The 25,078-nt window shown below is 41.9% G+C and overlaps 1 protein-coding gene across 4 annotated transcripts in view; it reads right to left on the bottom strand.

Moving 5' to 3' along the window:
• The window catches only part of cunh7orf57 (chromosome unknown C7orf57 homolog), a 78,139-nt gene that overhangs the window by 40,312 nt on the left and 12,749 nt on the right, over positions 1 to 25,078 (bottom strand). For 3 of the 4 annotated variants that reach the window (XM_087988619.1, XM_043693799.2, XM_087988621.1), the window contains exons 2-3: positions 17,156 to 17,221; positions 7,954 to 8,136 (exon numbers count right to left, since the gene is read on the bottom strand). In XM_087988619.1, coding sequence (XP_087844745.1) covers positions 7,954 to 8,136; positions 17,156 to 17,186 — 214 coding nt within the window. In that variant the 5' untranslated portion in view covers positions 17,187 to 17,221. Of the gene's footprint in view, positions 1 to 7,953; positions 8,137 to 17,155; positions 17,222 to 24,021; positions 24,132 to 25,078 lie in introns of all 4 variants that reach the window. The other variant, XM_087988620.1, reaches the window with a different exon arrangement.

Below are 25,078 nucleotides of genomic sequence, written 5' to 3'. Positions count from 1 at the left end.
GCTGCAGCTTTTCAAAGACCAAATGTGTAAGCACAGAGTGTGATGAGGCTGGACTGCTACAATGTATGAGTGCCAAATTGGGAATGTGGTGCAAGTTCTGATAGACTTTTTCTCAAGCTGTAGTTAAGATTAGTCATCAGATGCTGACTTGGAATATTAAACAGTCACTTATTCCACTACTGATGCACAGTGGCAGAGATATGTATTATCTACTAGTTGCACTGCAGGATCCTGTCAAAACTCTTTCATCAGCACCTTCAAAACGCACAACCTCTATCACCTATAAGGATAAGGGCAATGGATGAACGAGAACACCATCAGCAAGATCCCCTCCAAGCCACATACCATTCTGACTTTGGAGTATAGCACTGGGTGAAAATCCTGGACCCATCTCCCTGACAGCACTGTGGGTGGACCAACAGCATAAGGACTGCAGTGTTTCGAGAAGGCAGCTTACCTTCTCAGGGCCGATTGAGGAAGGGCACAAATATTGGCCTTGCTAGTAACTCCTACATCCTGTGAAAATGAACGTAAAAATGTTGCAAGTGTTTAAGGAGATCATAAACTCACTATAAAAGTGAATAGGTTTATTATTGTACAAAATGTGATGAGGTTTTAATGCAATGAGGTATGGCCACTAACTTTTGAATTTGATGTAGATGGAAATCACTCTGGTGACGTTTTCTCAGATTTAATTTTGATTAGCTGTCATACTCTGCCTTAGAAAATTTGTGTCTCACACGGATATGATCAAGGACATTTGATTTTTTTAAATCACCCTGTTAAAATGCTTTATGATACACCTCTGAAGAAGATGGGACTTGAACCTCAGTGTTCTGGCACAGAGGCAGAACACTATCATTGTGCCACCAGAGTCCTCCAGCCTCTGCCTTAGATTTTTTAAAAACCAATCTGTCTAGGCATGTTATGACATACCTCTGGAGCAAAAGAACTTGAATGTAGGTACCCTAGCTCAGAGGTCAGACTACCACTATGCCACAAGACATCTGCAAACTCTGCCTTTGTGATGTTTTGTAATTAACTTGTTCAGAGATGATACTACACACACCTCTGGAGCAGATTAGAGTTTAATCTGGGCCTCCTGGCTCAGAGGTAGGGACATTAACACTGTGCCACACAGGCCCTAGACTCTCCTGGAAAACGATAACCTAATTAAAGAGCCTTATTCATAGAAACTACCAGCTGTGACAGTTTATTGTTAAGCAATTCAATGTGTTACTCACTCTATTAGGAAGCTTCCCTAGCAGTTGGAATTTCAGTATGAGTCATCAGTGCTTGATAAAAGTAGGCTGGTTTTGCTATTAGCTGAAAATGTGTTGCTGGAAAAGCGCAGCAGGTCAGGCAGCATCCAAGAAGCAGGAGAATCGACGTTTCGGGCATGACCCCTTCTTCAGGAATGAGGAGAGTGTGCCAAGCAGGCTAAGATAAAAGGTAGGGAGGAGGGACTTGGGGGAGGGACGTTGGAAATGCGATAGGTGGAAGGAGGTTAAGGTGAGGGTGATAGGCCGGAGTGGGAGTGGGGGGCAGAGAGGTCAGGAAGAAGATTGCAGGTTAGGAAGGTGGTGCTGAGTTCGAGGTTGGGACTGAGACAAGGTGGGGGGAGGGGAAATGAGGAAACTGGAGAAATCTGAGTTCATCCCTTGTGGTTGGAGGGTTCCTAGGCGGAAGATGAGGCACTCTTCCTCCAGCCATCATGTTGCTATGGTCTGGCGATGGAGGAGTCCAAGGACCTGCATGTCCTTGGTGGAGTGGGAGGGGGATTTGAAGTGTTGAGCCACGGGGTGGTTGGGTTGGTTGGTCCGGGTGTCCCAGAGGTGTTCTCTGAAACGTTCCGCAAGTCTCCCCAATATAGAGGAGGCCAAATCGGGTGCAATGGATGCAATAAATGATGTGTGTGGAGGTGCAGGTGAATTTGTGACGGATATGGAAGGATCCCTTGGGGCCATGGAGGGAAGTAAGGGGGGAGGTATGGGCGCAAGTTTTGCATTTCTTGCGGTTGCGGGGGAAGGTGCCGGGAGTGGAGGTTGGGTTGGTGGGGGGTGTGGACCTGACAAGGGAGTCACGGAAGGAGTGGTCTTTTTGGAACGCTGATAGGGGAGGGGAGGGAAATATATCCCTGGTGGTGGGGTCCGTTTGGAGGTGGCAGAAATGACGACGGATGATACGATGTATATGGAGGTTGGTGAGGTGGTAGGTGAGGACCAGTGGGGTTCTGTCCTGGTGGCGATTGGAGGGGCGGGGCTCAAGGGTGGAGGAGCGGGAAGTGGAGGAGATGCGATGGAGAGCATCGTCGATCACGTCTGGGGGAAATTGCGGTCTTTGAAGAAGGAGGCCATCTGAGTTGTACGGTTTTGCTATTACACAGAATGTGATGAGGCTTGAGTGCAATGAGGTATGTGTATTCACTTCTGAATTGGTACAGTGGAGTTTTGGTGCAAAGATGAAGATCTTGCTTTCCCTAACCATCTTTTCAGTCTTCAGGAGATGAGTATTCAAGATTTTAATTTGCAGATAGTTGATTTTATCCCTCTAAATGCAAGCAGCATTTCAAATCAGTACTGGAAAAACATAGGTATTGCATTAAGTTTATAGCTTAATAGTTAAACAACTTGGTGTAACAACTGACAAAGCTTAAATCATATTTTTAACTTTGAATTTGTGTTTGCATTGCTTATAATGGGCATTGCTTGTAAATAGTTAATTGACTACATGGGTGATTATGGGTAGTGGTTAGTAAAAAAAATCATGTGATTTGATGGTGGGAAAGTTGCTCAGATGTGTGTAATAGCGCTTCTGGGTATAAAAACATTGTGAGAAAAAGATAAAGCTGACCATAGTCTGAATAGATCAGATGGTTAGAATATGGTGCTAATAATGCTAAGGTCATTGGCCCAATTCCCATTTTAAAAAACTTGTATTAGTCAATTAATTAGTTAAATTAAGCAATAAAGGAGGTGATATGTTGCAGTTAGAGCATGTGAATGCTGGTGGACATGGTTTGTGAAACCAGCTAAAGTTTGGGGAAGAGTACTGTATAACTCTCTTTTCTTGATATTTTTAATCAAGCTGTTCAGACATATTATTATACATGGCGAAATTCAGTACTGCAGATGCTGGAGATTAGAGTCAACAGTGTAGTGCTGGAAAAGCACAGCAAGTCAGGTAGCATCCGAGGAGCAGGAAAATTGACGTTTCGGGCATAATCAAACATTCCTGATGAAGGACTTTTGCCCAAAATGTTATTATACATCTCTGGGGCAGGTGAAACTTGATCCTGGGCTTTTTTTGGTCCAGAGATAGGGACATTAACACTGCACCACAAAAGCCCAAATGAGAAGTCCAACACGTTGTCCCTGGCTCCCGAGAGCTATGCACAATCCTACTTGCCTGATATTTTTGAATCAACCTGTTCAGAGATGCTACTACATGCTTCTGGACTGGTGGAACTTGTACACAGGGCTCCTGGCTCAGGGATACTACCATTGTGCCACAAGTGACCCCCACCCCGCCAATCCTTCTTTATACAATGCCTCAAGGCCTTTTCAGTTAACAATGGCAGAGGATGTACTGCTTGTGGGTCTTAACAAGAAGAGGCACTTGTCTTAACAAAATGCAATTTATTACATGAATGTTATGTATGCAATTTATATTAGTAAGACATAATACTAGGACTATGCGGTGCTGGGTATATCACATCTTGACATATCAAGCAGAGCCTAAGCTGGACTTCTCAATTCCTCATTCAGCACTACATGAGATCATCATATTGGGTGGTGCTGAAGCAGAGTCCAATGTTAACCAATTCAGAGCCATTCATTTATAAGCCAGCACCAGTGCGATTCATGCTTGCAGCTTAAGAAACTTTGACTCTGATAGCTGAAATCTGATTTCTTTACACAATGATGCATCAGGGAAGATAAAGTTACTTTGTTCCAGGAAGCAATCACACCCTTCATCAATTAAGGACAACGGATGTGGCTATGATGTAGGCATGGGGATCCAAAGGCAGCAATGGATCCTTGCAATTACCTAACAGATTCAAGGATCTTGCAACTTGAATAGACTAGAGTAGAGGCTGCAGGGAGGATGAACAAATTGTCAAAAGCACTCTGGTGCAGGAAGCCATCCAAGTTGACAGAAGTAAGAATATATTTGATATTCTGGAACGACAGAAAGAAAGGAAAGATGCTTTTGGTAGTTCTGATATTAAGGGACAAAATCAGTGTAGTTGATTAAAGTAATTTTGGTTTAGAGCAGTGTTTCTCAACGGGGGAGGAAGTGCCCCCTGAGGGGCGTTTGCCCTCCTTCAGTGGGCGTTGAAGTCAAAGGGGGCAGCAAGGGGGCACTGAACGACTTTGTAGAAAGCTTACCAATCACTTGGAAGACTGCCGTGTCCTTGAAGGACATTGCTGTGTGCAGATGGATAGTCGCATATCACGAGTCTGTTATTTTCCCTGCACCCATGGAGGCGTGCGCTCTGATTAGTTGCTGCGCTATTATTGATAGTCTTCTCTGTGAATGGCAAACCATTTAAACTCATTCGCAGTTGGCACTGATTCTACTGCCGAGATTAATATCACCTAACTCGTGTCGCTTCTAGGAAGACGAAATGCAACTTTTCAATTGTTCTTCCAGGTGGCAGAATGAATGCACATTACAGCTAATTAGCCAATCAAATTTTGCCACTTATCTGAGCGTCTTAAAATTATCATGATCATGATTCCATCAGGGTATTTGAGCGACAGTGTAAAAATGGCCTCATCGAGTAAGAAAAATTGCAGGCAGTATAGCATGGACTATTTGCAATATGGCTTTATTCAATCGCCATCGAAAAAGCAGTTACCACTATGCTTCCTCTGTGAACAAAGTATTTCCAATGAGGCCATGAAGCCTTCTCATCTAATTAAACATTTGGAAAAGAAAAACAGTGATGAAAAGGACAAAGATTTGGCATATTTTCAAACATTAAAGAATAAATTCAATCAGCGACCAACAATTTCCACTGCTTTTTCAAACATGGGAGCCAAAAATGTGGATGGCCTTGTGGCATCATACAAAATAGCAAAGCTAATTGCAAAATGTGGTAAACCTCATTCCGTGGGTGAATCCAGCTATTTCCGAAGTGTTATCAACCATGGTACATCAGGAACCATCAATGACTATCAAGCGTATTCCTCTTAGCAACGATTCTGTGAGAAGGTGCATCGATGAAATGGCCTCAAATTTTGATAAGAAAGAAATCACCTTACAAATTGATGAAAGTACTATATGCAGAAATCAAGCTTTACCTTTGGGGTATGTATGTTTCATCGACAAAAATGAAATACGAGAAAAACTACTTTTTGCTCTGGATCTACCGACAGATACCAAAGGTAAGACTATCTTCGACTGCGTCAAGGATTATTTTGATAAAAAGTCTGTTCCCCTCAAAAACATTGTTGCTTGTGCTATGGATGGTGTGTGTGCTATGACTGGCCAACATCAGGGATTTGTTGCATTATTAAAGAGAGAAGTGCCACATGTTTTCACAGTACACTGCATTATCCATCGGCAGCATCTGGCTGCAAAGAAACTTAGTGAAGCCCTCAACCATTCTCTACAAGTGGTGATAGATGTGGTAAACTATATAAAGAGACATTCTCTGAATGAACAACTTCTCCGCCAACTCTGTAAAGAGAATGAGGATGAATTTCTGCAATTGCTGCCACACACCGAAGTGAGATGGCTCTTGAAAGGAAAATGCCTCAATTGTTTCCATGAACTGTTCGATTCTATCATTGAATTCCTACACAGAAATAATGAAAACCTTTGTATGAAAGCCGAAACCGTAAAACACAACTGTGCATATCTCGCGGATATATTCGATAAGTGCAATTCGCTGATCATGCAGATACAAGGAGATAATGTGAGTTTCATAAAAGCAAGGAATGCTGTTACATCTTTTATTGCAAAACTTGATCACTTTCATCGGAATATCATGCGTCGTGAGTTTAACCAGTTCCCGAGTTCAAACAATATCGCGGAGGATGTTACTGATAATCAATTACTTATCTACTCGGCTCACATTCATGCACTGCAGGATTATATGAAAATACGATTTGCTGATCTTATCAAGATGGAGATCCCTACATGGTTGACTGGCCCCTTTATCTCATGTGCAGAAGAAATGGACATTCGCCTTCAGGATGAAATGATAGAGCTCCAAAATGACACTGCAATGAAAATTCGGTTTTCGCAAATGGGTGAGCCCCTTTTTAGGATTCAAGATGCCACCCGATGTCATTTCCTGCTATTAAGCGAAGAGGCAAAGTGGTTTGCACGACCATTTCCTACCTCTTATTTGGTTGAGAAAGGATTCAGTGCCATCGCCAGAATATAAGATAAGACCTGCAATCGCATGCATGTTGTTCAGCGTGGTGACCTGAGATTGCTTTTGACAAAAATTGAACCAGATGTATATGGTTTAGCAAGACAACATGAACCACAAGGATCGCATTGACTATTTTGCTATCACAGACTAAATTTTATACAGAGTGAGCCAAAAGTAGGTGGACAGTAAGAACAGTAATAAATGATAACTTTTTTTTGTTGTATATAAAACATATTTCACAAAAGTTTTCCGTTTTCAGCACTGCAGTGATTGCAGTTATTTGTGCAAAAACAGACTTTGGTGATTTAGGGACGTTGCATGATTTCAAGGATGAAAAGGGGGCGTTGAATATGGAAAGGTTGAGAAACACTGGTTTAGAGGATGAAAATACAATATCGGTTTGGGTACAGATATGGAATAACAAAAGGTCTCTGGTGGGAATGGTTTATATGTCCTCTGTGTGTAGTGACACAGTAGGACAGAGTATAAACCAAGAAATAATTCAAATTTGAAAGAAAGGTACTGCAATACTGTGGTAGCTCTGAACCTTCACATAGATTGGACCAACAGAATTGACAAAAGCAACCTGAAAGGTGGGTTCATGGAGGATATTCAGGACATTTTCTTCAAACAATACATTTGGGAGCCTTCCAGGGAACTAATTATTTTGGATATCATTACTTCAGAGGCCTTCACTTTGAATCTTACTGATTATTCTCTTTCCCTTTCAGTATAAGAATATTAGGACACCTTGATTCTGCATCAAGCAACCCTTGCAGACACTGAAATCCTTCTTTTACTCAAAAACAATCTGGCACCTGACACTGCCTCCCATTAGAACTACTGCAGTTCAAGGACATTTCATTTAAAAGAACAATGCATTTCCTGAGTGTATACACTGCAACAGTAAAGCTGTCTATGCTACTTATGTTCTAAATTTTGTCATCTCTCTTCAAGATATTTAAATGGCCATCAACCAATGCCATAGAAATACAGCTGGGCACTGCTGAAGTATTGGTCTTCTTATTTCAGGATCGATGTCAATGCATTGGAAGCAACTCAGAAGACTTACTCAACAAATATCCAGAATGGGTGGGTTATCGTAAGAGGAAAAATTAGAAAGGCTAGGCTTGTATCCACTGGAGTGTAGAAGTGCAAGAGGTGGCTTGATTGAAACATAAGATCCTGAGGGGTCTTGAAAGGATGGCTTTGGAAACAATGTTTCTTCTGGGAGAACCTACAGCTAGAGGATACTGTTGAATAAAATCATGATTTGTGCACTTAATTTGAGCATGTGAGGGGCCTCTGAAATTCTTCAAAAGACAGCGGAAACAAAGACTTTGAGTATTTTTAAAGCAGAGGTAGATAGATTATTGAAAAGCAAAGAGTTGAAAGGTAATTAGGGTAGATGGAAATATGGAGTAATCAGACCAGCTGTGATCTTACTGAATGGAGGAGCAAGCTTGAGGGGTCAAGAGGCCTACCCCTGCGCCTAATTCATATGTTTGTATGTGAGATTTGAGATGTACCTACCTCTATTTTTTAGCTGCCCGTGGACTTACCTGGAATGCCCCCTCGTTTTGCCAACTTCACGTAATCCGAATCAGAATCAAAAACAGCATTACGCCGTCCTCGGAATCTTTCCTCTCCAGTTGTCATGTAGCCAAGGCCAGGGATCAGTGAGGTTTCCCGTTGTTTATTGCTACAATTTCCTTCTTTTAAGTTTAAGGTAGCTTTAAATTGCTCTGTGACAATAAATAAGATGAGTTTAAAACCTCAAAAATACACATGAATACTCAACATCTGCAGAGGATATTTTACTTCAGGTTTCTTAATTAGTAGTAGTGAATCAAAACTAATTAAGTTAACCATAAATTTCACTGAATATCAGATTGGAAACAGCTGACATGCCTGCTGTCACTTTGACTAGGACTTTCTGCCTTAATGAAATCTCAGTTCAACCATGATCCACCCACTCAAAGGTCTAACTGGATCCCAGCCAACTTGCTAATGTTATGATCATTTAATTCATGGCCTACATTAAAAAAATACATTATGGAGAAAGGGGGAACAACATTGAAGGGGTGTTCGATGTGTATCACTGCATCATGGAGATATTGCCTGCTGGCAAGGAAAAAGCAGTGAGCACATTTTTTTTACAGGTTGACTTTGTGCACTGAGGGGTAACTCTGTGCTAACCCTGCAGAAAATAGTTAATTCTCACTGTGTGCCATTCTAGTGTTGGATGCTAAGAGATGCTAAGTTCAATGTTCCCAGTTTTTCAGAGCATTAACAGATGACATATAAAGACAGCATGCTATTTTTAGAGGCAGGCCTTTGAATACCAGCCCATATTTAGGCACATGTATTAAATGCCTTTGTCAGGTCATTTCTAGTAATGGAAAATATCAGAAATGGAACAGGAAAAGACAAAAGCAGCACCCTATATATTACCCACCCCATTCTGCAATATATTAGCCAGGACTACAGAGCAATTGGGGCAAGTTGCCAGTTGGAGAGGCTAGTAAAATTGGATGTTCTACCATGAGTGCTATTCCCAGCACCGACCAGTTCCCACCCACCCCTGCAACATTTAAATTGATTACTTGGCTAAAGCCCCAAAGGGCTTCAAACAGATATAGAACAATTCATTTTCTACAGAATAGCAATACGCATCTGTGCAGTTATTTCACTTTCATTGCTCTAAATGTCAATGAGTATAGCCCCATCTTGTAACTTTTCATGAAGAAGGACTGCTTCATCCCAGCAATCAACCGAGTGAACCTGCTGTAACCTGTCTCCACTGTTTCAATAAAGCTCTTTCCTAATGGCTCCTACTTCAGTCCAGCCACTACCAGCTGAATTCCTTTCAATGATGTTGGATTTCAGGAGTTTTAACTGGTATTTTGAGATCAGATTCAGCATTTCCACTTTCAATTTTGTGAAAACACATTTCATTCCCACATGATATTGGAAAATAATAAATGACAGTGGTACACAAACAAACAGGAGCTTGTTCTTACTGAGGCAGCTGTAGCAATATTCCATTTGTTGTAAACTCAGAGAAAAAGCTCAAAGGTTGGAATAACATAAAAGCAGTTGATTTAGAAAAAGTATAGAATAGGAATATGAATGGTAAACATTGATGACAATGACTTACTAATTATTCTAAACAGATACTGACTTAGCTTAAATCCATTTCAGTGAAAGATTTTGCTGTGACATTAATTTGGGTATATATCAGTATTTTCTAAAAGTCATCATGTTTGACCTGATCCCTGCCCGTTATTTTCCCATTCATTTCCTCCCAATGTATTTCATCTCTCCCCCCATTTAGTACTGCCTTTTCTTTACATTAACTGTCTGAACAAACTACTATCTCATTGAAAACCCTCTCAAATTTTGTGCTGCATTCATCATATGAGCTACGTACATATGGTGAAAAAGAATTGGCCTCCTGGAATCACCCAGCATTTCATCAACATCCAGAATTTCAACCCTCCTTCAGTTCTGAAGAGTCATAAACTAGCACTTTCTAGTTTTATCTTCAAAACTCTTGTAACTAAAGAAAACAGCATTAATAGATCAGCTTAGTTCACAAACTGTTAAATATCAATTATGTTACTGAATCTCCGTATAAACAAAGTGGATAAAGACATTGTACAAAGGCACAGCTGAGAATACCTAAGTTATTATATGCAAGCTCTTCAAATTGCTAAATATAGATTTTTTCTGAATCTGCAAAGTTTTAAATTGATGAGACATGGCTGGATTATTTAGTAATCATAGAGATGAGTGTTTCATTTTGGATACTGAAAAATCCTTGTACTCATGAAATTCTGTAGCTCTGTTCTAAATCCTACTGACTAAAGCATAAGCCTCACCAAATGACCAGCGAACAATGTGCATTCTCTCAAAAAATGCTCTCATAATCATTTTTACAGGCTTGCGGTCAGACACAAAACCGTCTTTCTGGAACAATCTAGGCACTGACCCAATATAAATGCACAGTCAGCAGATCACTGAAGATTGAACATGCTTCCCATTATTTAATAGAAAATATCAATCATAGAAACTTCTGAGTAAACTGCAAAATATTTTAAAAGATATCAATTTGAAAACGACCTTTGCAGTTTGAGCCGACAATGTATAATGATATCAGAATACAAAAACATAGGACAAAAGAGAGGAAGCTGAGTAATAGCCCTTTAAGCTGGCTTTGTCATTTAATAAGACCAGAACCGATCTGCTATCATGACTCCACTTCCCTGCCCTATTCTCATATTCCCTTATTCTCTAATGGCTTGGCTTTACACTTTTTATGCTCCTTTGCTGGCGGGTTTAAAGGTGGCAGGGCACATAAATTCCAGCAGATGGCTTCCTGAAACCTATTCACCCAACCAACCTGTGTGAAATTTCATAAGAAGCAGGATGGCATTGGGTATCCTACCTATGCTTGGCAAATCACTGCCCACTTAAAGGGCTCATTCCACTGATTTGGGTAGAAGCTAATGCCACAGGTCCAGCAGGTTTAGTTGTGTGATATACTATTTGACAAGGTGGGGGAAACAACGTTTGCCTCCCCTTGGGGTTACTGGAGATACCTGTAGAAGAAACTAATCACCACCCAGTCATTGGATTCTTGAACTCAGTACCTCACCTTTCCTCAATCACAATGTTAGTTCCCAGACTAACTTGGGCTTCTAGTATAGTTGGACTACCTGTAGTCCAAACACTGGAGCTGCTGGGACTGCAGAATCACCAATCATACAATTGATAGACAGCTCTTTCTGAGCCAGGTCATCCTCCTGAGAAACAGGAAAAAGTCTCAACTTAAAACAATTAAGACTACTCTCAGTGATAAATTGCTGTAGTGCAGCCATTAGGATTGTGAGTGGGTTTCCCTGACTTTATATTTCAGGGGGGATGGGTACTGCAGTGCCTTGTAAAATCCTGTAAAATTTAGTGACCAACTAGCCACTAAAAACTCAGAAAATAAATGATAAAGCATTTAAGTCCAATTCCATAAATTAATATTTTATAAATAGCTGTGGAACATCAAGTTTGTATTTTTAAAAACCCTCCAGTTTCACCTTTATTCAAGGTACTGGTATCCACCTGTACAGTAGATGTACTGTACTAACACCTGTACTGGTATCCACCTGTACAGTAGATGTCATCTGGAAACTCCTCCAAGAACTATTTAAGAAGGTCATGAAATTAGTTAATCATTGAGGACACAATCTTATCCTCCCACAGATTTCAGCAGAATTCAAAGAATAATGCAGAGGGGGGGAAATTATTTTAAAAAATAAAAATAATACTTGGAAATGAATATGCTGGTCATACTCATCCTACATGTGGAAGTACAGTATTCAAGATTGGTCAGAGAGTATGTCCCATTCCCTAATTTTAATGTTGCTTGCCTTTCGGGAAGAATGTCTTCCTTCCCTGAAAAGAAGTATAATCACCTCATTATCAACTCTTACATTTGGTGTCAGCTAAGACAGCACAAATCATGAATCAACCATGTAAGCTGTGAGTGGTGCTGGAAAAGCATAGCAGGTCAGGCAGCATCTGAGGAGCAGGAAAATCGACGTTTCAAGCGGTCTATGGCGATGGATTTAGGCTCCAGCCTCGAAGGAGGCGTGGGTTCGGATCCCACCACTGCCGTTTGTGTGGGTCGCAGGTTGCACTGCAGGGAGTTAAAGTTCGTGGATATTGGAAGGGTTTTTGCCCGAAACGTCGATTTTCCTGCTCCTCGGATGCTGCCTGACCTCCTGTGCTTTTCCAGCACCACTCTAATCTAGACTCTGGTTTCCAGAATCTGCAGTCCTTGTTTTTACCATGTAAAGTTTGAGTTTATTTGGTTTATTGTCTCACAGGCGATGGCCCTGAAATACTGTTTGCACCATAGTCACAATCCCTGATATCTTTCAGAAAGACTCCAATGGAGTTTGCAAAAGTTCCTGTGGACTTTTGACAAAACTACAGTTGTAGTCCACTGAACTGCATAAGTATATTAAGCCCCGTGTCTTTATTATTAGAGGTCATCCATTCCTATTAATTTTGTGTCAGTTCAGGCTTAGAATTTAATGAAGGAGAATAATTTGCTCTGACCACTATTTGCAGCAGAATCATATGCAAAATCCTTGTGAACACCATTTACAATTTGTTGCAAATGGTAAATTGGAAGAAATCTCCATAATGTTTGACAGTTGATGAAAAATTTAGAACTATTTATTGTTACAATCATAATTTCTAGTGCTTCTCGATTTCATTGGATTGTATTGGACTGGGCATTTGAGAATAATTTAAATAGTTGATGAACAGATGCTTCTGCCCATCTAAATTGATTGACTTTTTTAAAATGTGAGATGCGAGTGGCACTGGCATTTATTGTCAATCGGCCAAAAGAAGGTGGTAGTGAGCGACCTTTTTGACTGTTGCAGTCCATGTGCTGTAGTTAGCCCACTGTAATGTTAGGGAGTTCCAGGAATTTTGACCCAGCAACACTGAAGGAATGGCAATATATTTCCAAGTCAAAAGGTGAGTGGCTTGGAGGGGAATTTTCAGGTTGTGGTGTGCCCACGTATCTGCTGTCCTTTACCATGTACTATATCATGGCCTGAGACCTAGTGGTTGAAAGGTCGGTCTTCAATGGGGTAGATGTCACAAGTTTAGAAAGTACAGTCGACAAACATTGCTGAGTTACTGCAATGCATCTTGTAAATGGTATGCATTGCTGCCATTGGGCATCAGTGGTGAAAGGAGTGAATGTTAGAGGCTGCGGATTGGGTGTGTATCAATTCAGCTACTTGTTGCTGGAAGGGTTCAGCTTCTTGAATGTTTGTATTCATCTAGGCAAGTGAAGAGTATTCCATCACACTTCGACTTATGCCTTGTAGAAGTGCGATGCACTTTTAAGGGACCTGTTCATGATGTCCTCACTATATCATGGCCTGAGACCTAGTGGTTGAAAGGTCGGTCTCCATCTTAAGCTCCATCCTCTTGCATCATAACCAACTGAGAAAACTGTACTTTGGTACATCTGAACTGCTTAGCTTGAGCCTAGACATGCAAGTCTCTATGTTCATAATGTACATAGTAAATACAATGAGCTGTAATAATCGTTCATTGAATTGTTCAGTACCACATGACCCATGTCTCAGCCTTATGTTACAGGAGTTAATATAAGTATCACAGCATGATAGCTTCAGTTTATCAAGTATCACACCACTCTATGTCAGATAGTTGACAGGTTTTGCAGAGTCAGGAACTGAATTACTTGCTGTAGCATTCCCAGCTTTTGAACGGCTTTTGAGCCATATTATTTGAATGGCTCATCTAGTTTATATGAACGTGCCATTCAGCCCCTTGAGTCTGCTCTACTATTCAATAATCTGATTGAAACCTCAAATCCATAATCTTACTCTACCTTTGATAACCTTTCACCTTGTTGTTTAACAGGATGTTATTGATCTCTGATTTTAAAATATTCAATGGCTCTGTTTCCACCACCTCTTAAGGAAGAGAGTTCCAATGACACACAGCTGTCTAAGAGAACTTTTCATCTCATACCTGTTCTAAGTGAATGACCTCTGATTTTAAAACAGAGACCCCTCGTTCAAAATTTTCCTAAAAGAGGAAACTTCTTCTTCACATCTATCACCTCAAGAGCCCTTGAAATTCTCCATGTTTCAGTCAACTCATTGTTTCTCTTAATTTCACTGTATACAAATCCTGCCTGTCCAACTTTTCTTCCTAAAATAACCCCTCCATTCCACATAAAGGTAAAGTTATCATATTCTGACCAGACCATAGGGCTACTTTCCCATTAGAGAGAAATGATGGGTGGTCATTTAACCTGAGGGTCACCACACCTCAAGCAATAGGAGAGTTTGAGAAAGAGAGTCCTTCATGGTCCCCTCAGCTGGTGCAGGAATTGAACCCACACTGTTAGCATCACACTTTATAACAAATCAACCATCCAGTCAACTGAGCCAACCAACTCTAGGTCATATGCATATCATAGAACATAGAACATAGAACATAGAAGAATACAGCGCAGTACAGGCCCTTTGGCCCTCGATGTTGCGCCGATCCAAGCCCACCTAACCTACACTAGCCCACTATCCTCCATATGCCTATCCAATGCCCGCTTAAATGCCCATAATGAGGGAGAGTCCACCACTGCTACTGGCAGGGCATTCCATGAACTCACGACTCGCTGAGTAAAGAACCTACCCCTAACATCTGTCCTATACCTACCCCCCCTTAATTTAAAGCTATGCCCCCTTGTAATAACTGACTCCATACGTGGAAAAAGATTCTCACTGTCGACCCTATCTAAACCTCTAATCATCTTGTACACCTCTATCAAGTCACCCCTAAACCTTATTTTCTCCAATGAAAACAACCCCAAGTGCCTCAGCCTTTCCTCATACGATCTTTCTACCATACCAGGCAACATCCTGGTAAACCTCCTCTGTACCCGTTCCAGTGCCTCCACATCCTTCCTATAATATGGCGACCAAAACTGCACACAATACTCCAGATGCGGCCGCACCAGAGTCTTATACAACTGCAACATGACCTCAGTACTCCGGAACTCAATTCCTCTACCAATAAAAGCCAGTACGGCATATGCCTTCTTCACCGCACTATTTACCTGGGTGGCAACGTTCAAAGATCTGTGTACATGGACACCAAGATCCCTCTGCTCATCCACACTACCAAGTATCCGACCATTAGCCCAGTACCCCATCTTTTTATTACTCTTACCAAAGTAAATCACCTCACACTTAGCTACATTGAACTCCATTTGCCACCTTTCTGCCCAGTTCTGCAGCTTATCTATATCCCGCTGTAACCTGCCATATCCTTCCTCACTGTCTACAACTCCTCCGACTTTCGTATCATCCGCAAACTTGCTCACCCAACCTTCTAACCCCTCCTCCAGGTCATTTATAAAAATGACAAACAGCAATGGTCCCAAAACAGATCCTTGCGGAACACCGCTAGTAACGGCACTCCAAGATGAACCTTTGCCATCCACTACTACCCTCTGTCTTCTTCCAGCCAGCCAACTCCCAATCCAAACCTCCAACTCACCCTCAATGCCATACCTCCGTATTTTTTGCAGTAGTCTACCATGGGGAACCTTATCAAACGCCTTACTAAAATCCTTTCCCCTCGTCCACCTCCTTAGTCACCTTCTCAAAGAATTCGATAAGGTTTGTGAGGCACGACCTGCCCTTCACAAAACCATGCTGACTATCCTTGATCACATTATTCCTATCCAGATGTTCATAAATCCTATCCCTTACAATTCTCTCTAAGACTTTGCCCACAACAGAAGTGAGACTCACCGGCCTATAGTTACTAGGGTTATCCCTACTCCCCTTCTTGAACAAGGGAACCACATTTGCTAGCCTCCAATCTTCTGGCACTACTCCTGTAGACAATGAGAACATAAAAATCAAGGCCAATGGCTCTGCAATCTCCTCCCTTGCTTCCCAGAGAATCCTAGGATAAATGCCATCAGGCCCAGGGGACTTATCTATTTTCACCCTTTCCAGAATTTCCAACACCTCTTCTCTACATACCTCAAAGCCATCCATTCTACTTAATTCTACTCTATTCACATTGACAACAATGTCCTGTTCCTGATTGAATACTGACGAAAAGTATTCATTCAGTGTCTCCCCAATCTCTTCAGCCTCCACACGCAACTTCCCACTACTATCCTTGACTGGACCTATTCCTACCCTAGTCATTCTTTTATTCCTGACATACCTATAGAAAGCCTTAGGGTTTTCCCTAATCCTACCAACTAAGGACCTTTCATGTCCCCTCCTTGCTGCTCTTAGCTCTCTCTTCAGGTCCTTCCTGGCTACCTTATAACTCTCAATCGCCCCAATTGAACCTTCACGCCTCATCTTTACATAGGCCGCCCTCTTCCCTTTAACAAGGGATTCCAATTCCTTATTAAACCACGGCTCCCTCACACGACCCTTTCCTCCCTGCCTGACGGGTACATACTTATCAAGGACACTCAATAGTTGCTCCTTGAACAAGCTCCACATATCAATTACGCCACATATCAGTTGTAAACAGTTGAGGATCCCACACCAATCCCTGTGGTACAACTTTCATTACATTTTGCCAACCTGAAAGAGACCTATTTAAGCCTATTCTCTGTTTTCTGTTTGCCTGACAATCTTCAAAAAGATTAAAACTGTAAATGTAGGAAAAAATAGTGAATACTATAACCAACATTGTTGCATAAATGTACTCAAGAAACGTTTTCTCATGGACAGTTTGCCAATTAAAAGAAAGCATAAAGGTAAAACCTCCAGCCAGTTCCGTTCTGATTTTCAGTTTGTTTTAGAAATACCAAGAAGCTGAAGGATTCTCCATGTAATATTTTTGTTGTAACAACTTCATTTTTATTGAAAGCACAGTACCATTTCTCCAACGCCACTGGCAATTTGCTTAATATTGAAATCCCTCTGTTAGTATTAATCCATCATCATTTAATGAATATATAAATATAGCTTGATAGGCAAAATATGATAATTAGAATATATTTTGGTAATGATGGCAATAATAATAGTTTACAAATAACTAAATAGTGTGATTTTTAAAAACATATTGTGATATTTAACAGATTTACTTCTTCCAGCAGTAATTTATTTCACTGCAAACTGTTTATTCCATTAAAATTATATACATGACTTAATAAACATTAAAAACGCCTACCAGATTGGTCATGGATTTTACTGTCAGCCATTATTCTCCTTCAGTTGATGACTGGTCACTCTGGAACTATAAAATAAATCTTGTGTTAATATTTGCAGAATACCTGCAGTATGTTTAAGGTGTAAATCTTTAAATGCATCCTCTCATAAGTCACAAGCCATTCATGTAAGACTGCTTATTCTTTGCATTCATACCTGTTTCTGTTTTCTTTTTGTTCTCTCTCTAATAAACAGACACAAATGGGCTGAATCTTTCACCTTTCTGACCAAGTGCAAGTTTTGTTATTTTGTTTTGGATGGTTCTCATTGAGCAAGATTTCTTGCTGTTATCTTAGCAAATTTGTCTCATGAACTACATACCCTGATAAATGGATAGATAGAAATTTATTGTTACTTAAATTTGTGAAAATACAGTAAAATGTGTATAAGTCACCACAAAAACAGAGCTATTTAATTACATAAATTACACATTTAAAAAATGAGACCAAGTTAAGACAAATATAAATTTTTGTTCATTCCACGGCCTCTTGGTTTCACAAACTGGCCATTGCTGAAGACCAAGCCCTTCTCCAACTTCCGAGGACTAGGTCCTGTACAACTGCTGAGAACCGGTGGCCTCTCAAAGCTGCCAAGAATTGGCTGCCTGTCAAAGCTGCCAAGGACTAGTTGGCATGCTGAAACTACCAAGGACGGGCCCACCAAAACTGCCGAGTACTGAGTGATGTCAACTGAAACTGCCACAGCTCAGTCACAACAGGAAGGAAGGTTGAATTTGATACAAAAAGTGAAATTAAGAAATAATAACAAATGATAAGAAACAATAAAACAAAGAGAAGGATGTGGCCAGTCAGCTGAAAGGGAGTGGATGGGACAGGAGCCTGAACACTACCTAACTTGCCATCTCCGCCTTCTTGCTCCTTGGTAGCTGCTGCTATGGCAGTCCTAATGTTTGATTTTAGCCCATCTTATCACGTGCCATTCTTGGAACAATGTGCCACAACTGGAATATCCTGGAATTCACTGGCATTCCTGATGCCACCTGCAGCCAGACATGCACCATCAGTCTAGAGCTACAATGCACGGTTCATGGAGTTTGCCCATGATATGGCAGACAAGGGAAATTTGGTGCCCCACTTGGGTTAGGAACCTGGAGGGCTAGCCAGATAGGTTAGCGTCCAGGTAGGATATCCTCTTCTCCCCACTGCGGCCCACCCTAACTCCAGGACCAGAAAAGAAGGCCATGATGCCAGACCATGCCAGCCTGCACCAAGGTTGTCACATGAGTCAGTGCAAACTCAGCTGTCTGGGGAATGGCCAGCATGTTGGAAGAAGGCTTATGTCCTTCTCCACTCTACCAGTGTATGTGTTACAATCTTTTCTTCCTTATGCCTCAGACATACTCTATCACGGCTACAGCATGCACCTCCCATGAAAGGCCATGCTCTACCACTTTAACTTTTTCTCTCACTCACTCTAAATGACCCTAATCTCTGAAACTGCTAATCCTGTATGACCTCTGTGCTGCCAACTTACTCACTTGGGACACCCTCAACCTGCAACAAAAATTACAGCTGCGCCGATTACGTCCATTTCCCTGAATACCTGACCCTCATCCTAGGAGAACAAGAGTCAGAATAAAACAAGTTACGACTGCTAGTGAGTTGCCTAACATTCAATTCCTCACTCCTTATCTGGACAACATCTTAACACTTGTGCAATGATTACCTAGTTAACTGTTTCCAAGCTGCTGGACAGGTATTGGAGGCTGCCCTTACCTACTAGTGGAACCTCCTGAGCAAAGAACATATCCTTCACTTATACAGTCATAGAATCATGGTGATATACAGCAATGGAAACAAACCCTTCAGTTCAACTCGTCCATACCGACCAGATATCCTAATCTAATCTAGTCCCATTTGCCAGTATTTGCCCTGTATCCTTCTAAACCCTTACTACTCATATACACATCCAGATATCTTATAAATGTTGTAATTGTACCAGCCTCCACCACTTCCTCTGGCAGCTCATTCCTTACATGCACCACCCTCTGTGTGAAAAGGTTGCCCCTTAGGTCCCTTTTAAATCTTTTCCCTTTCACCCTAAACTAATGTCCTCTACCTCTGGACTTCCCCCATCCAGGGAAAAGACTTTATCCATTTATCCGATCCATGCCCCTCATGATTTTATAAACCTCTAAGGTCACCCCTCAGCCTCTGACGCTCAAGGGAAAACAGTCCCAGCCTATTCAGCCTTTCCCTATAGCTCAAATCCTCCAATCCTGGCAACATCCTTGTAAATATTTTCTGAACCCTTTCAAGTTTCACAACATCCTTCAATAGGAGGGAGACCAGAATTGCACACAATACTCCAAAAGTGGCTTAACCAATGTCCTGTACAGTCGCAAAATAATCTCCCAACTCCTATACTCAATGCTCTGACCAATAAAGTAAGCATACCAAATGCCTTCTTCACTATCCTATCTATTTGTTACTTCATTTTCAAGGAATTATGAACCTGCAGTCCAAGGTCTCTTTGTTCAGCAACACTTCCAAGGACCTTCCCATTAAATGTGTAAGTCCTGCTCTGATTTGCCTTTCCCAAATGCAGCACCTCACATCTATCAAAGTTATATTCTATCTGCCACTCTTCAGCCCATTGGCCAGCTGATCAAGATTACATTGAACTCTGAGGTAACCTTCTTCGCTGTCCACTACACCTCCAATTTTGGTGTCATCTGCAAATTTACTAACTATATCTCCTATGTTCACATCCAAATAATTTATATAAATGACCAAAAGCAGTGGACACAGCACTGATCTTTGTGGCACTCCACTGGTCACAAGCCTCCAGTCAGAAAAACAACCCTCCACCGCCACCATCTGTCTTCTAACTTCGAGCCAGTTCTGTATCAAAATGGCTAAATCTACCTGTATTCCATGAGATCCAACCTTGCTAACCAGTCTACCATGAGGACCCTTGTCAAATCTCTTACTGGAGTCCATATGGACCACGCGTACCGCTCTGCCCTCATCAATCCTCTTTGTTACTTCTTTAAAAATCTCAATCAAGTTCGTGAAATATGATTTCCCACGCACAAACCCATGCTGATTATCATTAAGCAGTCCTTGCCTTTCCAAATACATGTAAATCCTGTCCCTCAGGATTCCCTCCAACAACATGTCCACCACCAAAGTTAGGCTTACTGGTCTATAGTTCCCTGGCTTATCCTTACCACGTTTTTTAAATAGTGGCACCACGTTCACCAACTTCCAGATTTCTGGCACCTCACCTGTGACTATCAATGATACAATATCTCAGCAATCACTTTCCTAGCTTCCCACAGGGTTCTAGGGTACACCTAATCAGGTCCTGAGAATTTATCCACTTTTATGCATTTCAATACATCTAGGACTCCCTCCTCTGTAATATTGACAGATTTCAAGATGTTACCATCTATTTCCCCACATTCTATATCTTCCATGTCCTTCTCTAGAGTAAACTCGTTTATTATCTCCCCCATCTCTTGTGGTTCCACACATATGGCGCCTTGCTGATCTTTGAGGGGCCCTATTCTCTCCCTAGTTACCCTTTTGTCCTTAATGTATTTACAAAATCCTTTTGGATTCTCCTGAACCCTATTTGCCAAAGCTATCTCATGTCCCCTTTTTGCCCTCCTGATTTCCCTCTTAAGTATACTCCTACTGCCTTTATACACTTCTAAGTATCCACTCAAGCTCTCCTGTCAGTACTTGATATATGGTTCCTTCTTTTTCTTAACCAAAACCTCAATTTCTCTAGTCATCCAGCATTCCCTACACCTACCAGCTTTTCCTTTCAAATTAACAGGAATATACTGTCTCTGGACTCTTGTTATCTCATTTTTGAAGGTTTCCCATTTTCTAGCTGTCCCTTTATCTGTGAACATCTGCCCCCTATCAGCTTTTGAAAGTTCTTGCCTGCTACCATCAAAATTGGCTTTCCTTCAATTTAGAACTTCAAATTTTAGATCTGGTCTAACCTTTTCCATCACTATTTCAAAACTAATAGAATTATGGTCGCTGGCCCCAAAGTGCTCCCCCACTGACACCTCAGTCACCTGCCCTGCCTTATTTCCCAAGAGTAGGTCAAGATTTTCACTTTCTCTAGTTGTCACATCCACATACTGAATCAGAAAATTTTCTTGTACACACTTAACAAATTCCTCTCCATCTAAACCCTTAACACTATGGCAGTCCCAAACTATGTTTGGAAAGTTTTGACTGAGGATTGCTGGCAACCATGACAAGCTTCCAGGATAAGTGTCTGTGTTCAGCAGTACTGTGAGTCTGGTATCTCACTCTGGGGCCAGTGTGTTTCAAAGATGTTAGCCTGCCGTCAGTTAGGTGTGCTGAAGCATCTGCTCAGGATGACATTGAAGCTGAGGCCAATTCATGTCTGGGGATCAAGATGGGAGGTTTGACAAAGTGGAGGGAATGACCACAATAATGGGGGAGTGGTTGCAGTTCTGCTCAGTGATATGGTCAGGGCAGGGACCATAAAGTTTTGTTGTGGGCTTCAAGGAATGCCAGAAGGCTCCAACTGAGGGAGGTGCTGGAAAAGTACAGCAGGTCAGGCAGCATCCGAGGAGCTGCCTAACCTGCTGTGCTTTTCCAGCACCACACTCTCAACTCTAATCTCCAGCATCTGCAGTCCTCACTTTCATCCGATTGAGGCAGGGTCAAGGCTCAGCAGAGGCAGTGAGACCTCAACTGTGAGGGGCTCTGGGGGAAAGCTCAGGCGTCTCAATGGTGACGGTGATTACTGGCATCTCAAGGAGGGGATGATGGAGGGTCACAGAAACAGTAGGATGTTGGGGCAGGAGTAATATTGGGACTTGAATTCCAATGAGCAAACCCACTCTCACCATTCTTTCAGTACCCCAGGTAGTATAGCCTACCAACATGCAAATGTCATTGTTGCCCCTTGAAGCTGTATAGAATGCAGTTTCCACTGGAATACATGATGGCTGGGAGAAGGCAGCAGAGAAATATTGCTATCTGCTGTCTTCACAATTCTCCCAAAAGGATCAAGATGACATTAACTATCCTTTCCATTTTTCTGGTCACCCATACTTCTCAGAAGAAAGTGCAGGCATCCACCGCAGCAACAGCAACAGCAGTAATATTAGCAACTTGAGAAGCGGGAACAAGTTGTGGATCAGCCTCCAAGGTACAACAGCTTGCACAAGAGGGCCAATTGAAGTCAAGTCAACAGGGATCAAAATTGCTATCTGCCTGCAACAGATTAATGTCATATCAGTGTCAATGAAGTCTCAATATGCTGGGTCAATGTCTTCTACTTGTTCCAGCTGCTGTGCAAACACCAATGACTACAAAGACTAGGAGAAAATCCCACTCTAGGTGCCTTACAGGTGATTGCAGCCCTCAATTTCTACACCATAGGAACAAAGTGCTGTATTATCTCAACCATTCCAACAGCGTCTGGTGGCAGAGAAGTAAAGTTAACGTTTCACATTCAATATGATTCTACTTTGGAACTGAAGGGAGCTGTAAAATGATGGTTAATTTGGTGTGAACACCAGAAAATTGTCGGTTCTGTGATAGAAAACCCATGCAAACAGAACACAGAAGGGGAAGGGTGTAATCAAAATGGAGGCCAGTGTTCATGTTTCGAAGTTGTTGTGAAAAGGAATCCAAGTAAATTGCTGTTTCACTTGGAATGTTTATTTGAGGCCTTGAACAGTGAAAAGGGAGGAGGTGAATGGGCAAGTGTTATATGTTTTGCAATTGCATGGCAAGGCACTGGGGTGGAAGTAGATCAAGAGGGGTTAGGAATGAGGAAAGAGTGAACCAGGCTATTGTAAAGGGAAAGGTCCCTGTGAACTGCTGACAGGGGAGGGAGGGAAAGATATGCTTGGTTGTGGCATGGAAGTGGAGGTAGCAGAAATGGTGGAGATGATCCTTGAACAAAGAAGCCTGAGGAGTGGAAAGAGATGACAAGAAGAATCCTTTCATTGTTCTGTGTAGGACGATGAGGAGTGAAAGGAGAAGTGTGAGAAATGGGTCAAAATGGCTGAAGGCTCTGTCAACAATGATGTATTGGAACAAAACAGAACTCTTCTCCCATCACCTTTGCATCCATGTCTACAGGTGTCATCTCTATGCTCCACAGACCCTTGCCTTTCGCTCCCTCCAACTAGAAGTAACCCTTTGGCTTATTACTTGCACTTGATGTTTTCAACTACTGAGCATCTTGCGACACCTGGATCTCCAAGGCCACCCTTCCCATGAAGGTAGCCAAATGCTCACATGTTGGAACCATCACAGAAGAAGGAAGATGGACAGATGTCTCCATCTTTCAGTCCAGTCTGGTAGGAGCTGTGGCATCCCTGCCTGATGTTCCCCTGCCTGTGTCTGCACGTTGGACATGTCAATTATGATCAGGTCCAGTGGCATATCTTCTGCATGGGGTTCAACAACATCTGGTCTCTGTTGTCTTCTAAGTATCACAGACTTCAAATGTTTCTTCCAGCATTGGCTGCAGACATCTACTAATGATGTGCTCACCAGACTGAGTCCTCAAGTTTAAGATAGCTAATGTACCCCCTGAGGTAACTGCATCTGTGTTCTTGGAGAGTGGAGGTGAATACATGGCTGGTTCACCCTCTGGGGTGTCACATGCTTTGTCCTCTGTGCTCTCTTCTGTTTCACTGTTGACCATTTATACCTCATCAAGAGAAGAAAGAGAAACAGTTGGTGAAGAAGCAGTAACCTTTGCACTGAGACTGGCTGCACTTCTGAGCATAGCAGACAACAATGTTCCTCACTGGTTTCTGCCACTCCAATCTCTCCGCTGACCAGAACTGACCTTGTTCTTCATTGCCAGCTGGATCACATCTTCCTCCAAACCAGTGAGGATACAAACATCAGGAAGCTCCCTTCCAGTCTGGGCCCCTCCTTGCTGTGCATCACCTTCTCCTGCAAGGGACAGAGAAGGCTTGAGTGTGATGGGAATGTGAACATGAACATGAACATGAACACTTGATGAGCAGCTCACTCACCTTCCTACGTTAAGAATGGGAAACCCCGGCCATGTGTTCAACATATGTTCACCGACAGAAATTTTCAATGTGTTTATAAATTCAAAGTTGTGCAATATGGACTACTCCCCATTTTTATTCTAAGGTCCTTAGATAACTAAGACTTTAATGAAGAGAAATTCCAACTGGCAGATTTAATGTACATCCACTGCATTGCTGCATGTGCCATTTTCATGCACCTATTTCAACCTACTTAAACCAGATCAAGTTCAAAAAAGATATACCAGGACGTTGCCAGGAATATAAAAAATTGTTTGAGATATAAAAATAGATTGGAAAAACTGGAACATTTTCACTGAAGCTTTCAGAGTTTGAGGGGTGACCCTATTGAGGTTTATAAAATCATGAGGGTCATAGATAAAATGAATGACAAAGGTGGGGGGATTCCAAAACTGGGGGCATATTTTTAAGGTGAAAGGAGAAAGATTTAAAAAGGAGTTACCCCCGAGGGGTAACTTTTTTATACAGGGAGTGGTTCATGTGGAATGAACTGCCAGAAAAACTGATGGATGCAGGTACAGTTACATTTAAAATATATTTGGATAAGTTTACGAATAGGAAAATTTGGAGGGATACGGGCCAAGAACAGGCAGGTGGGACTAGTTTAGTTTGGGAACATGGTTGGTGCAGCTGAAAATGTGTTGCTGGAAAAGCGCAGCAGGTCAGGCAGCATCCAGGGAACAGGAGAATCGACGTTTCGGGCATAAGCCCTTCTTCGATTCTCCTGTTCCCTGGATGCTGCCTGACCTGCTGCGCTTTTCCAGCAACACATTTTCAGCTCTGATCTCCAGCATCTGCAGACCTCACTTTCTCCTCAAACATGGT

The sequence above is a fragment of the Chiloscyllium plagiosum genome, unplaced genomic scaffold, assembly GCF_037043375.1.
Source record: "Chiloscyllium plagiosum isolate Xiang-an unplaced genomic scaffold, Cpla_swu_hap1 HiC_scaffold_7, whole genome shotgun sequence".
Taxonomy (NCBI): Eukaryota; Metazoa; Chordata; class Chondrichthyes; order Orectolobiformes; family Hemiscylliidae; genus Chiloscyllium; species Chiloscyllium plagiosum.
Note: the sequence above shows the minus strand (reverse complement) of the source record. Positions and strands in the feature narration are given on the sequence as shown.